Here is a 17,553-nt window from a genome sequence, read left to right as displayed (position 1 = left end):
AAACATGGAAAAGTTTTATTTTTTATTGGTTCAATCGAAATAGGGGATTTGGAAAACTTTCTATGTTTGGTTTTTATCAAGATTACAGGATTTGGAGTGTGGGTCGATTTTACTTTTGCTTTCAGTGGTTTCACTTTCGATTTCAAGCCAACATTTTAGCATTGGGGTGATTGCCCATAGTTACAGGGGATTGTGCAAAAAAACAAACATAGAAATTTTTCCAAATGGTCTATACTGGTTGGGGTGCATGCGTTTCTTATTTGTGAAGATCTGTTCCTTATGCAGAGTGAAAGCCTACCTGGTGAGATTACCCTATTCACATTATTTGCAATCTATGATTATGCAGGTATGTTAATCAAATGACTTGCAGGTTCGGTACGGTGTGAAATTGAGGCTGAATTGCTGTTCCATGTTTTGTTAGATAGTCCTAAGTTAGAGCCATTGACAGTAAAACACGGGAAAATATCATATTATGTATGCCCATGGCTTCCTTTCACTACGATTATGATGATAATTTATAATCACATGATTCAGCGTGATGCTTTGACATTTTGTAACCAATGAAATCATTTGTTTATGCCGCACTAAAGGCCTTTCTAGACTACTGCACAGGTAGTTTCCAGGAAACTGTACTCACATTTTTCAATTCAGAATTCATTGACAGTAATGCCACAGCGTGGTTTGAAACTGTATAGTAATGAAATATTTATTATGAACATTATGATTTTGATATTTTGCTTGAAGTAAAGATGCCTTTGTGTCTCGTGGTAGAATGTGATATCTTTAAATTCCATTATATCTGCGCGTCTTTTATTTTCACACAGAAAACATGCACAAAAATATAAGACGTACAAAAAGGCCTATTTTTGTTACTAAGCTGCACAAAAAATTAAAGGGTGTGCAAATTAGTGCTCATTATAAATGTTTCGGAATATCATCTTAGTGCTCTTTTTAAAAACGTGTCTTCTCATCAAAATCACTCAAAAAATATCCAAGAAATTAAAAAATGTGCAATTATATCAAAGGGTGCGCAAATATCTGGTAAAATTATGAGATACACAAAAATTATAGGGGAGATAATTAGCTCCAGGTGCGCAAATATGAATGAGATTGAGGTATTGAACAAAAGAAAGGATCAGATTAAAAAGGATCAATGCAGTAAATTTATCTCATCAAAACTCTCAAAAGACTAAACTGCACCACACCTAAAAAAGAACCAACATCTTTTGACTGGAAGTTGTTAACTTGAGTGTTTGTGACCATGAAATGGATGGTGAAAGTTTACAAAAAAAGCGTTACATTTTAATAACTGAGAGGTTTACTGCCTAAAGACTGAGAACAATGTCAAGATTATTAACAGTTTGCATTCAATCATCCCACTTTATGTTGAAGCCTGCTAAAGGTTAATTTTATCATCTTGCTTTCTTTGTCGCTTTTATCAGCATCTCTAATGGTTCTAGGAGGGCTAATAACCTTGAAAATTTTTTTATTTAGAAATAAAAACATTTTAGATCTTTAGATAACACTCTCCATCATGGCTAATCCTGGTAATATGGGAATGGAAGCTCTTATTCCAATTGTGAATAAACTTCAAGATGCTTTTGCACAAATTGGTATTGAGTCACCCATTGATTTGCCACAGATTGCTGTTGTTGGAGGACAGAGTGCTGGAAAAAGTAGTGTATTGGAAAACTTTGTTGGAAGGTAAGGCTTTTTTCTTGGTAAAGCTATCTTTCATTAAATCAATTTGAAAATTTGGTACAAAAATACTGACACTGCCAGACACTGCCACTAAAAAAGTTCCTTCTTTGAACTTAATTATCTTGAGCTATATAATTCCTAAAACAATAAACCTGGACGAGTTACAATCTGTCCAACTCCAATGTTATCCTATAGCACTTGATTACTGATTCTTGCGTTAGTATTTGTTAATAACGATTATTTTTAAGGATGTTGACTCGGGTCAAATTTTTACCTGTCATTTGTGTGCCCTCTTTAAAAATGGTCTAAAGAACCTACTGATTTTCAGGTACTTGAAATTTTTGGGGAGTCACTATAATGCTATTTAAAATTTTTGATAGCTACTTATAAACACTTTTCATTAAAATTTGAAAAAGGTTTAAAAAAAATTTTGACCCGGCAAAAAAGAAAAAAATTGAGATTTCTAATGGAGTTGTTTTACTGGGAATATGTTTTTTCTTCCATGCAGAGATTTTCTTCCTCGTGGCTCAGGAATTGTGACAAGAAGACCTCTCATTTTACAGTTGATCAATGGAAGATCAGGTATGTATGAGAAACAGGTGATAATCATATGTTCCCTGCCGATTCCATCGTTGGAATAAACTTTGATAGGGTATTTTGATCAGTTTTCTCTACAATCAATTTTCTCTGGTCAACGTCAAAAAAATAGTTGACCCCATTAAAGGCACCTCTTTTTCTCCTACCAGTTATGATTAAAAAGACTTTGAATTAGTAATTTTATTTATTACTTGTGGTAACCTGTGATATTTAAAGGCACTGTGTTTTTTTGAAATTTGTTTTAACCAGTAGCTATTTGGTTTATAAGTTGCATTTTTCAATTATTTTTTTTTGCAGAATATGCTGAATTTCTTCATAACAAGACCAAAAAGTACACAGATTTTGATGAAGTACGAAAGGAGATTGAAGCAGAAACTGAACGAGTCACCGGCAAAACCAAAAATGTTTCACCCATTCCCATCAATCTGCGTGTTTACTCACCACATGGTAAGAAATATTCCTATATATTCCCCAACCAAAAAAAAAAAGAGGCATAATTCTAAGGGAGCTTCAAAATGTAATTTAACACAGGTAGGATAGAAGATTATTGGTATAATTCATTGTATTTCTTAATCTTATATAAAGATAATGGCATGTTTCCTTACTTATTGTGAATGAATAACAGCTTTTTATGCATAACAACACTCCTCACATACTGGATAGTGCTTTTCTCAGATTGAAAGACAGCAACATATATTCTCGGGAAATAGCAAGTCACAACCAATACATTCATATTAACTGTGAGAGCAAGCCAGTAGATGGTGTCCCGCTGCAAAATGTCTTTCTCGAAGATGACAATTGGATACAGGATAACTAGGATTGCTATACAAATGAAATACACATGGTTTCTTTAAAGCCACTAGGCAAAGGCTTGAACAAAGCAAGCTACATGTAAAGTGGTGATAAACAAATCCAAAACGTTAAGATGTGAGCTATTGTTACAGTACGAGATGCTGATGGTTTGCAATATCTCGAATAGTGATTAGAACCAGTCTCCCGATTTCGACCTAAATTATTTAAAATTCTTTGTTTTCTTCCACAGTTTTAAATCTGACGTTGATCGATTTACCTGGTCTGACCAAGATCGCAGTTGCTGGACAACCTGCAGACATCGAGGACCAAATCAGGGACATGGTTTTACAGTTCGTCAGCAAGGACAACACTTTGATTCTGGCCGTATCACCAGCAAATGCTGATCTTGCAAACTCTGATGCTTTGAGAATGGCTAAAGAAGTTGATCCGACAGGTAGCTCGACGTTATAGTTAAGTTTTAGCGAGGTTAAGCAAGAAGCTATCTATTACGTACGGAATCTATTACGTGAGTTTTTAGACTGGATCCGAAGCGTTTTAGCCTGATTCCTAAAGCTTCACGGCATAGCGTAAAAAGAGGTTAAGCAAAAAAGGCGATCTATTACGTATGACGTAATGTTTATTTTTCCGTATCGCACTTTCGGCCCCAACTTCGAAAATTTTCTTTTTCTTTCTTTCTTTTCCAGCTTTCTTGTTGGTGGTTTGGTCTAAAAAAACCCTTACTTTCAATCCTAATCTACTTAGTTTTTTCCCAATACAAATGTTTTCACAAAAATTAAAAATAGACAAGCATAGTCAGAGTTTTCTCTATATTACTTTTACTATTTTTATTCAACATTTTTATAAACAAAAAATATGTCTATGGATTTATCATTTCAATGAATTCTTAACATTGCAATAAAAAAATATAATTTCATAATGTCATTCCTAGTTTACATAGGTAACAATCAGAAATTACTGCTTTATTTATAAACAGAAAAATAATCTGTATAGAGCATAGTGTACAGTATGTCATCCTTATTTAGCTAAATTTCTATATATGAATGCTTCACCATTAGCATTACCAATAAAAACACTCTTATAAAAAAGTGTGCAAACCCAGTATCGTGTTTCAAATATGGCAGGTGTTCCTTCTTCTGCTTCTTTGCATTCCAAGGTATCAATATATCCTTCTTAGGAAGGGAGATGTCTCTTTAGAATCAAACCAAACTTTCTGGAACGTTATAATGTTATAATGTCGAAGAAGTTGAAGGATGACCAGTCAATTAAAATTTTTCAGTAAAGGATTGAGGACTTAAAGCAGCAGCGGTTGTCCATAAGATAGAGCTTTATATAATTTTTGAGAACGGTTTGAAGTTCAGCAGTTGTGCGACATCAGGTTCTTTAGCAGGCTGATTTGTACGTACAATATATAGTTGATGATGAAGAGCAGAAATTGAATCTCGTTGCTTAGTTGTAGCAGGTGAAATTTGAACAATAAATAAAGATTTCTTCTGTGATGCTTCGGGTCGTGGAAGGGTAAATTTATTTGAGCTTTGGCAGAGCAGTCTTTTTCGTGTTTGTTGCTTGGGGTGGGTGACATTATAACTTTGGCTTCTTCGCACTTGATGATGGCACCAAAGAAACACTGAAAAACATGAAAAAGAAATATGGTTACATGCTGTTCATTGCAATGGTTACTTTGGATGTATTTGTAATTTGAGAGCATATAAAAAGCAAGTTAAGAAGAGAAGAAAAACTAAACACTAAAGAACCAGAAAGAAACTTCTGTTTGTTTTAGTTTATAGGTTTGATAAAAAAGTCAGCAAATATTATTTTATTACACTTACATCTTGACCTTCTTTTGTGCAATAGATCCTTTCACTTTGTTTGTATGCATCATAGTTTCCACAGATGAGATGCAAAAACTTTCTTCTGTTAGTTTTCTCAGCTCAGACTTGTCAGAAAGCAAAAAAAAAAATTCTGTTTACATTTTTTTCGGGTGATTTTCGATCCTAAACGATTCAGCCCAATCTCCTTAAGGTAAATTTCCCGTTATCATGCTTATATCCTAATCGATATCTATTACGTGAGATTGGAGAATTTCGCGCAATAGATCCACTCCCCAAGCTATGACGTACAGGTCAAATTTCACGGGACAGAGTTAGCCTTGAGATTCGGGCTCTAGCCCGCGAAAAACTCACGTAATAGATTCCGTACGTAATAGATAGCTTCTTGCTTAACCTCGCTTTTGAAAGTTAACCCCCACACCTTCTTCAGTTCATTTTCCACAAAATAGTTATGCAATATATAGCTACAACCCTCGAACCCTTCGATCAAACAGCTTCTACCGTCGCTTAGCGTAGATTAATATTACAAAGGTTAAATGACGTCACCGGGTGCGTTATAAAAAAAATTCTCTCTTTCATAACTTTTCACGAGTTCTAGAATTTAAAAAAATTAAATACTTTTCCATTAAAAAGAATAAAGATAAACTTAAATTTTGGTCGGTAATTTATTAATTATTAAATTTGGTTCATTTATCATTAAGGTTTTGCTGAAATGAATTAAGAAAGTTCCGAAAGTTTTCAAAATGTTACAAATCGACCTAAATTTTCTAGCACTAGTAAATTGCTTTGAAAGAGACGCACCCGGTATCTGAGTTAATCTCAGTGACTTGCACACAGATGCAAATATTTTCATGCTACAAACAACCCTGGTAAACTCGAATCAATCCTCCTTTTAGTGTCCGAATTGATATCTGCATTCTATCTATTCATGATATGCACCATTGCAATGTCTTCCACGGACCCAACAGCTGATTGGTTGTAAGTGACGTAAAATCAATCAATACGTCACGTGGAAGACATTGCAATGGTGCATATCATGTATAACTTGTTTTAACATTCTGCAACAATCGACAGATTTGCGAAGGTTTAGTAGACTCTAGTCCATGCAAAGGATTGTACTTTGTATTGCAGGTGAGAGGACGATTGGTGTTGTGACCAAACTTGATTTAATGGACGAAGGAACGGATGCCAAAGATATCTTGGAGAACAAAACATATCCACTCAGAAGAGGTAAGAAGTCGTTCAACTCGAAGCTTTTCAAAAAAGATTTTCGGTTACTTTGGGACATGCATAGATTTACATAGTTTTCTACTACTGTATATTGATTCTGAAAATGGGGGTTTGTAGAAATTTGTAAAGATTTATACGAACTTTAATTTCCTTCTCTTTAGGTTATATTGGTATAGTGAATCGTAGTCAAAAGGATATCGATGGACGCAAAGATATTAAAGCAGCGCAGGCGGCTGAACGCAAATTTTTTTTATCACACTCGGCATACAGGTATCAAGATTTCGCTTATTTACACTTATTAGTTATAAATACTAATAAAGGAGATACAATATCGTGGATAGATTTGCTGTTCCATAACTCATTTCCCACTGCTGAGTCCCCCTTCCCCCATATGCAATGTTGGAGGGATGAATCTTGCAACTTCCACTGACTCCACATCAAAATTGAGACAAATAGTTATGTTTAGAATTGTAGCAGTTGAGAATAACTCTACATAATGATATGGTTTTGAATAATAACCCTTCGACCATAAGAAATTTCAACGCCCTTCAAATAATAAATAATAATAATGTTTTACAGATTTCCAGGCCACCGTGCAAGCACAAGGGCCTCTATAAATCGCTCATACATTCAAACAGATATACGACAATTTCAATCATACTCAAACATTTTCTCTTTCCAAGCTAGAAAGAGGTTTTCTTTAAACTCTTGTATTGTAGATGATTTAACTACTTTTTCAGGTAGGCTATTCCACTGTTGAATGCCCCGATAGTAAAGGGAGTTTCTCTGGGGTCCACGGACACCATCGTTCCCGAAAATTCTTACCAGTTCAGAATTATGTGTTCTCATTTGTCTTATTCGTTGGTTAAATTTCTTAGGAACACACGATTTTTCATAGTGATTTAAATGTTTGAAGTAAGTTTCATTGGTCCACATCAAGAGTAGTCTTGCAATTGTGCTAAGTAAATCTAAACTGCAGATTTACGCATTCTTTTGAATTATATTTATTTTCAGGCATTTGGCTGATCGTATGGGAACTGCATTCTTACAAAAATATCTCAATCAGGTACTAAAAATCTTTTTTCTTATTGAACGCTTATTCTATAAATCATCTTCACATAGTATTTGATCACCTGACTCGCCTGATTTCCAAACTTTGTCCAACTTTTGACCATCATATTATATCAATGGTTGAGAGTCTTTCTTCACCTTTTAGAACTTTTCATTCATAGTTCTGATTGTATGATAGTTGAAGTAGTGAAAATTATTGTATCAATATTGACAGTTTCATGTCTTATTCAAACAATCCTCAGTTGAAAATCTGATTGTACAAATTCTTTATCTTTATTTGTGATTTTTTTTCCATGCATTTTCTTCTAATTCTTTTTGTTCAGCAATTGACCAATCACATCAGAGAATGTATACCAGCTTTGAGGAACAAATTACAAGGACAAGTATTGGGTATGGAGAAAGAAGTTGAACAGTACAAAAACTTCAGACCTGATGATCCCACAATGAAAACAAAAGCTCTAATGCAGTAAGAAATTTTTATTGTAATCTTCGGCATTTTGTTCTTTTCTATTTAATTTAATTATTTTGATAGATAGCTAGTTAAAGAATGCTTTTTTGCTATTTAGTGAAAAATGGAAAGTTTGTAGACGTTTACTTTTCAATGTCATATTTAGTCATGGTACAAGAAAAAATTAAAAAAGTTTTTGTGTTTAAAGAATCAGGAAAACAGATTTTCAGTAGCTCACAATCAACCCTTTTTTATCTTCCATACCAGAATGTTGCACAACTACACAAACGATTTCGAGAAGGTCATTGATGGAGGATCAGGAGAGGGGTTGGATACAGAAAACCTGTCTGGTGGTGCTAAAATTAACCGAGTATTCCACGAACGTTTTCCCTTCGAGTTGGTACGTCTTCAATCAGACGAGAAAGGGTTACGTAAGAAAATCGGTATTGCCATCAAAAACGTGCACGGCGTCCGTTCTGGTCTTTTCACGCCGGACATGGCCTTCGAAAGTATCGTCAAGGTGCAGATTGAGAAGCTGAAAGGTCCAGCCCTTCTTTGTGTTGATATGGTCATCAATGAACTGACCAGTATTGTCAGATCTTGCACTGATAAGGTGAGAATTGACTCATTACAGTGGATTCTCCGTAACCTTTACAACTTCTTAACTCAAAAAAGTCCCCAGACTCTGTTGTTTTTCTCTTACAAATCAAATTTCTTAACTGAGTTATCGAAACTTCACTTTCGTGAATTATAATTGACCGCTGTGTATCTGTGTATCGTGGTAATATCATTGTATCACACGAACTTTGTTATGATTTCATAGATGTCAAAATATCCAGCATTACAAGATGAAGTTGAGCGAATTTGTATGACACATATCCGAGGAGCTGAAATGAGTACTAAAGAACAAGTATGTGCTATGCACCTCAAGTCTATTCACGATAAGTGTGCACTCTTTTTTCTTTTACCTATAACTTTTGAAGGAATTCTTCAATCTTTATACATTTGGTATCGTTGGAGAGATATTTGTGAGTGGAACAATTTGAAATAAAAATATCTTTAAAATAATTCTAAAAATGAAGATGAAAATGAAGAAGAAAAAAATGAAGATCTTGTAGAAAAGTGCTATAACTATCATTTTCACTGGAGAAATTCTTTGATTTTTGGAGGTCATCACTGTGAAGAAATTTCACTAAAATATTTATTCAATACAAAGTTATGATACAAAGTTAATAAGTGATTGACCCCAAAAAACAGCAGAAAACAGCAAAAAACAGCGCTTTTGGACGTCAATTAGCTTATAACTTTGTTTGATATCTTTTGACTGAATGATTATTTTTGAGAAATTTTTTCACAGTAATGACGTTCGATAATCAAGGTTTCAATTCAGTGAAAATGATAGTTATAGCACTTTTCTACAAGATCTTCATTTTTTTCTTCTTCATTTTCATCTTCATTTTTATAATTATTTTAAAGATATTTTTATTTCAAATTGTTCCACTCACAAATATCTCTCCAACGATACCAAATGTATGAAGATTGAAGAATTCCTTCAAAAGTTATAGGTAAAAGAAAAAAGAGTGCACACTTATCGTGAATAGACTTTAATTGATAATAATTTTCGTGCGCTCTAATCCCTTTAATATTAAGCGTCTTAAAACGTCTTGTACTTTCTCTACCAATAGTATACAGTAGACTCTTTGTTTATTCGAACTTCCATTATTCGAATCTTTCAATAATTCGACCTTATTCCTAGTGTCCATCAAGGAGAAACACTCTTAATATACTTTCTATAATTCGAATCTCTCTGTCATTTGACCAATTAAGATTCACCGTTCGAGTTAGAATTAGCGAGAGTCAACTGTAAACAGAAAACATCAGGAAACAGTGAAAGATTTTCCAACCACCTCTCTAACGTTTTACGTTTAGGTCAAGAGTTTATTGGATTTCGAATTAGCTTACATCAACACGCAGCATCCAGACTTTATCGGGTTTGCAGAGTAAGTCAAAGCTTGTTGGTTGTATAAAACTCTGTCCATACCCACCCACGTTGTCAGCTAACACAAAATCTTTTAAATTCTAAGCAGTAATCGAGTAAGAATCTGTAGAATTTATTCGATAAGTAGGAATGTCGCTTCGTTGTCGCAAGATAGTGATTGAGTTTGCGTAAAAAAGGGCGCATGGGCGTTAACGGAAAAAAGCCTTAAATCTTTTGCTCTCTCTGCTCACTATAAAACGGATTTTTCACCCAACTATTCCCTGTGATCACGCCTTTCTTCTAAATCTCATAATTAAAACGTGTCGGTGGAATTGTCACGTGTTTTCTGTTACAAATTTTGACATATTTTGGCCCAATCCTTTTTCAGAGCACAGAACCGTGCTTCGGGCACTGCAGGTCAACAACAAGGACGCCGACAAAAAGTCACCAATCAGGTCATCAGAAAGGGATGGCTACAACTCGGTGGTGGAGGTGTACTGAAAGGCTCCAAAGATTACTGGTTTGTACTCACAGGTAAGTTTTACTCTTCACTCCTGATGCAGTCGGTAAGGAATTTGATAATTCAAAGGTTGTGGATCTTATTCTCTTTCGCCTCCAACTCAACGAAAAAGTGCTCGATCTCGAAGTTCGATCAAACTTTTTCCTGGTTTTGCCGCTAGCCAACAGATGAGGAAACTCGTGAATTTAGTATTGTTAAACAACAGTCTGGGGGAATTTGCATTATGTCAATGTGGATTATAACTGTGTTTAACGACGTTATTCGTATATATGAATCTATAAGTACTGGTTCACCAGTTGAATGTTTTCCCTGTAAATTCCTTAAATGAAGTTCCTTCTGCTTTCAGCTGAAAGTATATCATGGTTCAAAGATGAAACGGTTTGTACATTCATTCAACATTTATCGTCTTCATTCTCCAAGTGTTCTTCGTTGTGCTTTTGTATAACCCTTTTCCAAAACTATATTGTATTTGTTTCCGCGTTATTAATGAAATTTTCAGTGGGGCGTGTGTTCAGATTCATGTTTAAATGTTTGTATTGTTAAAATTTTCGGGCACTTTTTGTTATTCATATTCAATTTTCTAATGCCATAACTAATTTGAACTACTAATTTACAGCTTGCACTTTGATCTTATAAACTTCCAAGCAGTCCCTAAAGATTAACTAACTTAAATTTTCAGACTAAATATTTTCAATACGCGACACAGTTGCTTTATTCGAATTCTACTAAGTAACATTTCTAAACTCCAACTAACCATAACTACCCGATAAACTTGTTAAATGTTGAATGTTGCAGGAGAAAGACTTAAAATACACACTTCGATTAGATGGATGTAAACTTAAAGATCTTGAGTCTGGATTCATGTCTCGAAGATCTTATTTCGCAATCTTTAACCCAGACCTGAGGTAAATTGCTGTTACATTTTCAACGCTTTTTCAAACTGCTTTTAAAAGAACGAGATACTGCCTGTAGTGTGCCTGACGTTAAAAACCTAAAAATCTGAACTTACAAACAATCTTGAAATTTAGCTTTTCTCAAAGAAGTATTCTATAAAGAGACTAATCTCTTTCCTTGAATATAACAATTGAGGCTCTTCTAAGCGATTTAAAAGATCCATACATGCACATCTTGTTCTTTAGAAGTAGTTTGAAAGGTGTCTCGTATTGGTTATAGATATTGATTTTATTTTGTTTTTCTCTCACCCTTCCACCCTTCACCACTCACTAACACACACTATACAGGAGCATGATATGAAATATCAATTACGTTTGGATGGATGTCAAGTCAAAGATATGGATTCCAATTTCTTGTCCAAGAAAAAAACCTTTGCTATTTTTAATCCAGATCTAAGGTAACCTGAAACCCTTCTAAGCCTGACCAAAACTGACTACCTTTTTTAACTATTAATCCATTAAGTTCGGTCCTCTACCTGCAAGTCTTAACTTAGGCCCGTCCGAATAAAAAACACCCGCATTTTTTCCTAGTTGGGGTGTGAAAAGAATATTTGAACAAAGATATTTGAAAATTTGAAGTTATGAAGCAGATGGCATTTTATGGGTTAACCACGCACCCCAGCATTCCATTATTTCAGTTATATATGAAGCAGATTGGGATCTAGAATAACTCACCTTTAAAAGGAAAATCAGAAATTTTGAGTTAGACTTTTTCGTTCTACCTCCGTTCCTTCTGCCTAATATTCTTAATGAACTCCCGTTGTCTGAATTCCACAAAATAATTGAAAAAGTGAGTTTTGGTGGTATAATATTACTAACTTCTTGTCAAAAGTTAAGAGTTATTTAGAGAAAGTACTGACATAATCTTTTCATATTATGAATTGTGTTCTCTAAGGAATTTGTTGAAGGATTTCAAACAATTGGAGTTGTCAGCAGAATCATCAGAAGTTGTAGACAACTGGAAAGCCTCCTTATTGAGAGCTGGTGTTTTCCCTGAACGAGACACTTCCGAAGATGGCGATGAAAATGTAAGATCATTTCCAGTTATTTAATGTTCACATTTCGTGTATCAATTTAGCTTTTTTATTGATTTATGGTCAGCTACTTGGCATAAATTGTCATATTTTTCGTATCAACTTTTTTGTGGTGGACGGAGCTGAAAAGGAGTCTTCGATGTTTTCACCATGTTGATGGCGATCAGTACGTTCGTAAGCTTTATCCTTTTTAAAAGCTATCATCTCATTGTGATTTCTATTTCGTAAAAGAATTCTTTCGTGTAGAATTTCAAGAATACAGGAGCCTGGCATGAAACTGTTCTTACTTTTCTTGATATTCTTGAAGTTTTGCGCATGAACCACTTTGTTAATGGTCGTCTCAATAGTCTGATATGTTATTTCTATTTATATTTGTCTTAAAAAGTCCAGGAGTTTCACGTAGAAAAACCGATACACTTTCTATCTCTTCCTCAGATGGGTGAACTCGGGAATGTTGATCCACTTGTGGAGCGACAAATTGAAACCATTCGTAATTTGGTGGATTCATATTTACGTATTGTATCGAAGAACGTTCAAGACATCGTCCCAAAGACATGCATGTTCATGATCATCAATGCTGTAAGTTAATGAACTCTGAAATAATGACTGGAACGGAAGTGTCTATAGCAATTTCTATTAAAGAATGGATTAGGCCTGTTTCTCAAAATGATATTATGTGCATTTCCAATTTTAACAATAGGATCATTGTGGAATTAAATGTGAAACATTAACTGATGGAGTCTCACATTTCAAGGCTTATTCTCGAAGGAAAGATATTTTCATACAGATCATCTCCCTTCTATGTTGTCACTTTTTTGTCAAAGATTCACTTGTAATTTTTTTTTCCAGGCTAAAGAATTCATTGCTCAAGAACTTTTGGCAAATATTTATGCGTCCGGCAATACTGTAAGTTGTATCATAGTGTAGAAGGGGGTTCCAGGTTCCACCAAAAAAATGAGGTCCCACCACTTCTTAAAACTCCCACCTAAAATCAATGACCAAAGTCCCAGCACTTCAGGTAGAAAAATTTAAAGTCTGAAAAATAATGGTTCACAAGGTGCCACGAAATCAAGAGGAAATAAACCTCAGGCTATGCAGGACAAGGACTTGAAACTGAGAACAATGAAGTATAAGCCCGAAGGGCTAGAATCGAATCTCCTTGGTAGGATTTGAAGCCAACAAATCCTACCAAAGTTGCGCGGCTAGCGCGGCCCGATGTTGGTTTTTGGACCTACCCCGGTGGGGTGGAGGTCCTATAAATTAACCTTTGTCCGTTCGTTCGTTCGTTATTAGCTTTCCTCGTGATTGGCTCATTAGTTTTTTCTGATTTTTTGCACAAAGATGTGTAACTATAAACCCCTTGGATGTGACGGAGCCCGATTTTCGGGAAAAAAATTTTTTGGGCAAATTTGGGCCAAAAAACGGCTAAAAAACGGGTTTTTTGGACTTTTTGAAAAATTGGATCATAAAATTTTTCGGATTTTTTTGCATGAAAGTAGGGTACCATCATAGGTAAAAGATGGCTCAAGCAGATTTTTCATAAAAAATTTGTTTGCTCAAAAAACGCATGTTTATCTATAAGAATCACTATTAATAAGCATACATCAATGTTCTTAGACAAATTACTCAATTTTTTGATGAGATAGATGTTTTTTTTTGCTCACGAAGTCTTGAATATGAAAGAATATTTCGAAAGGATGAAATTTAGGTTTCTAAACGTTTTTTTTATAAGAAACAAACGACTAATTTTTCGAATAGTTTTATAGTTTTCATTCCAATATTAATGAAACTTTTTTTATCACCCAAAAATATGTAAAAGTATATTGTATATGTATATGTATATATGTATAAAAGTATATAATTTTTTAGTTACATCTGATGATTGCTTAGAGCATGAAACTCCGAGTTATGGATTTTTAAATTTTTTGGTTTTGAAATATATTTTTGATTAAAGAAGCTCTAATCCTGGTTGGTTTTATCGAGCACTCTTTGAATATGATTTCACCTCATTTGATTAAAAGTATATTGTTGTTTTTTTGTCGTTATTGAGCCCAAAAGATGTCTTGTAATTGCAACACAATGTTGAAAATTATGATAATTATCACTTATTTAGAACGAATTGATGCATGAGAGCGACGCAGAAGTCCAACGTCGAAATGAGATGTTACGTATCTATCAAGCATCGAAAGAAGCATTGAAAATCATTGGTGATATCAATGCGACGACAACTACGACGTCATTGCCGCCACCTGTCGCCGATGATGGATTTGAAGTCATCCCGAGGTGAGCTCAAAAACATTTTTCTTTTTCACTAGAACCTGCATTTGATTCTCAATTGACTCTCGCTAATTTAGTTTGAAAGGGAAATTTGATTTGTCTGGACTACTGCTAGATGTTTAATGAGTATGACGGCTGAGAAAAGGTTCGAATAGAATCTATTATTAGCAAAAGTTGAATGAACTTAACTTTAGCATACACTGATGCTTTTATCTGAGATTTGGAAAGTGTTTCCAACTCCATGAAGTTAACTATATGTTTCAAAATCTTTTTCCTGGAAAATCGGGCAAGATACTTTGATCAATAACTAATAATGTTTACTTCAGTCGACCGGCAACTTCATCGCGACCAGCTCCCCCACCGGCAGCAAGTAGACCAGGCATGCCGTCTCGGCCCAATCCTCCACCTCCTTCTAATCGACCTGAGAATCCCTCAATTCCAAGGTACGTGAGCTAGTTTCTTCTTTGTCCTTTGCAGCATTTTTCAAAGAATTATTTTGGTGGTGTTGTTTTTCCGTCAACAGCATAAATTTGTCAAAGAGCTTTTTACTGAGAATAAAGCTATGGCAGAACGTGTTCAATTTCGAACAGATTATGAATAGTCTGAGCCTTGGATCTATATTTATTTATAGTTGTACAGGAACAATCCAAATGAGATTTTGTTACTATATTTTTTTCTTTTCCAGGCGACCTGCACCAGGGCGACCCGCCCCAAGTCTTCCAAATCGCCCTCCACCAGTTCCAAGCCGCCCTTAAAGACATATTAATCAGGTTCAATTTTTAGAATTTTTCAGTCGGCTTGTAAGATATTCATATTGTTTCTTTGTAATTTTGAAATACAAAATAGTTTTCATGCACAATGACACTATAAATTATGCAGAATTTTGGAATGTAGCTGGAAGGAGCCGTGGTGCGAATGAATGGTTGTTCAGGAGCCGTGATGCTAAATGAAAACTTCTGTAAATGAAGGAATGGTTACAGATGAGATGGAGTTTTTATAAGATACTTTAATAATTGGTCATTTTGAAGTAATAAAAATGACGCGTTCTTTAGAAAAAGTAACAAAATTGTTTTATTACCGGTTGACCAACCAAATCAAATAAGAGCTTGTGAAAACTCCATCTCGTTCCAATGGTTGATAGTGAATCTTCTACCCATAAAATGTATTTCTATCAGAAAACTTGAGCCCATTCTCCCTCAATTATATGATTTTCAATAACCTCCATACAACTTTAGATGAACGTTGCAAAAAGGTTGTGTGCCGTGTTTTCAGTATATTGCTAGCCACCAGGGGAGTCCCTAAAGAGTGTTTTACTTCCCAAAATAATAATTGTTTTTCCTTAATCCATTCTTGACGGGTTTTTAAGGTTAACTGAAAAAGGCTTTGAAATGGATTATGGGAGGAGGATTCAACCAAAATTATTTTTTGATGATTATACTTTTGTGATACCAAGCAGTATTATTAATATATTATTTCATAATTTTTGTTTTTATTTTATTGATGGGTTTTTTTTTATGTTTAGTTTCTTTTTCCCCTCTCTACTTGGACTATTGATTTCTCAGTTGTTTTGGCATAATTGGGAATTTTAGACTTTGCTAATTCAATGGTATATGACCTGCTATGAGTTTTGTTTGTTTTTTGAAAAATTAATTTATTTTTTATTGAATCTTGATTTTTGGAGGGGAATTCTTTCCCTATAGTATTAATACTTTCGTAGACAAAATACTGTAATTATTTTCTATAAATTCGCAATTGTGAAAAAAAAAATCAAAATACATTTTTTTCGTTATTCAAGAAATTGTCTTTTGCTTTTTCTAAACATACGTCCGCACTCACACTAGCGTTCACACATGCGCTGAGAAACCAAACTTAGCCATATCCTAACGCCGACAGCTACTATTAACCCTTGATAACTTTTGAAATATTTATCCGATTGAGTTGAAATTTGGTAAGTATGCACCGAGTATGAATTGGTATCTTTGGTAAAAATCTTGGCATAATCGATGACGTCATGACCCACTCTTAACTTTTTCTTACTCTAACTTTTTTGCTCAGATTTTGTGACTCAACCTCACGTGACATGTATTTTTTGGGGCAGAGGATCAATTTTTTGCTACCTGTTGGTATCGTGCATTTTATAGACAGGCCTAAAATTGTCCTTTTTGTCTAAATCAGCCCTATGATACCGTATCTAGGGATCGGAAAATGTTATTGACTATTATTATTTTTACAAGTGTTAGGTATTGGTATTGATGATACAAGCTTGCAGCCCAAGTTTCAGTCTAGTCTCTTTTATTTGACAAATCAGCCTTCAGGAACAAATTTCAGTCAAATCGAACGAGTCATTCAGTCAATACATGATTTTGGCCAACTTTGCATTCTGGTCTGTAAAATACCAAACAAGCCGAACCAAAATTTTTTATATCATCTTCAATTATCCATATCTACCAATGTTTTCAAGGTCATAGCACTTATCAATCTTGAGATTTTAAGGGGGTCTCAAGCAACCCCCTTCCCCAAGATGCTTCCCCTTGTAAACAAATAGGAAGATGCACGAAGGGTTAAAAAAATATTAATTTGGCAACGAATATATCCAATTCGTAACATTGTTGGTAGTGAAAAGGGGATTAAAAGGAACAGAAAACTTTAAACGCAATTGACACAATTACCTTAAAGAAAGAAATTTTGGCGGGAATTTAATTTGGCGGATCGCCGAAAAAGTTTTTTCAGAGGGAATTTAATTTGGTGGATGGCTGGAAAAATTAAATTTGAAGGGAATTTAATTTGGCGGTTCCAGGATGATTTTGGCCAAAATCGTTATAAAATACAGTAAGCAAAAAACCTGTTTAAAGGTTAGCCTAGAAATCTAAGCCAGATTGATTCAGTCACTTAGTAAAATCTGATGGTAACCTGTGACTGAATATCTGGCTTAGTACAAGTAAACTCGGTTTCTTATCAACTGACAAAAACGAAACTTCAAATTTTCCCGGGCACGTATTTGTAAATGCACATAAATTTGTATAATTTGTTCAACAATAATTCTATTGTTTTCAAATCAAAGTATTCTGATTAATATATTTTTCAAAAGCCTCATTTCTTGACAAA

At 34.5% G+C, this 17,553-nt stretch overlaps 1 protein-coding gene across 2 annotated transcripts; it reads left to right on the top strand.

Annotated features, from left to right (window-relative positions):
- The first annotated feature begins 1,495 nt into the window (after positions 1-1,495).
- Positions 1,496-16,237, top strand: LOC136816766 (dynamin-1-like). 2 transcript variants are annotated; one of them, XM_067073081.1, is made up of 20 exons: positions 1,496-1,704; positions 2,210-2,283; positions 2,596-2,745; positions 3,341-3,544; positions 6,069-6,167; positions 6,329-6,437; positions 7,182-7,233; positions 7,562-7,704; positions 7,954-8,299; positions 8,510-8,596; positions 9,616-9,686; positions 10,053-10,198; positions 10,531-10,562; positions 10,980-11,089; positions 12,033-12,165; positions 12,607-12,750; positions 13,021-13,077; positions 14,285-14,454; positions 14,775-14,891; positions 15,134-16,237. In XM_067073081.1, exons 1-20 carry the CDS (start codon positions 1,535-1,537, stop codon positions 15,201-15,203), a joined length of 2,484 nt encoding a protein of 827 aa, XP_066929182.1. In that variant the 5' UTR covers positions 1,496-1,534; the 3' UTR covers positions 15,204-16,237. The 2 variants fall into 2 exon arrangements, with proteins under 2 accessions (XP_066929182.1, XP_066929183.1); XM_067073082.1 differs by lacking the exon at positions 10,980-11,089 and adding an exon at positions 11,426-11,535 and having other exon boundaries at positions 15,134-15,500.
- The last annotated feature ends 1,316 nt before the right edge of the window (positions 16,238-17,553 follow it).

Source organism: Clytia hemisphaerica, unplaced genomic scaffold, assembly GCF_902728285.1.
Source record: "Clytia hemisphaerica strain Z4C2 unplaced genomic scaffold, Clytia hemisphaerica genome assembly, whole genome shotgun sequence".
NCBI classification, from domain to species: domain Eukaryota; kingdom Metazoa; phylum Cnidaria; class Hydrozoa; order Leptothecata; family Clytiidae; genus Clytia; species Clytia hemisphaerica.
This window is presented reverse-complemented; position numbering and strand designations above follow the sequence as displayed.

Bases quoted from the DNA above. Each gene is read 5' to 3' on its own strand.
- LOC136816766 (XM_067073081.1), top strand. From the start codon at position 1,535: ATGGCTAATCCTGGTAATATGGGAATGGAAGCTCTTATTCCAATTGTG. The intron at 3,545-6,068 runs GTAGCTCGACGT...TTTGTATTGCAG, and splicing joins TAAAGAAGTTGATCCGACAG to GTGAGAGGACGATTGGTGTT. The intron at 6,438-7,181 runs GTATCAAGATTT...ATTTATTTTCAG, and splicing joins TTATCACACTCGGCATACAG to GCATTTGGCTGATCGTATGG.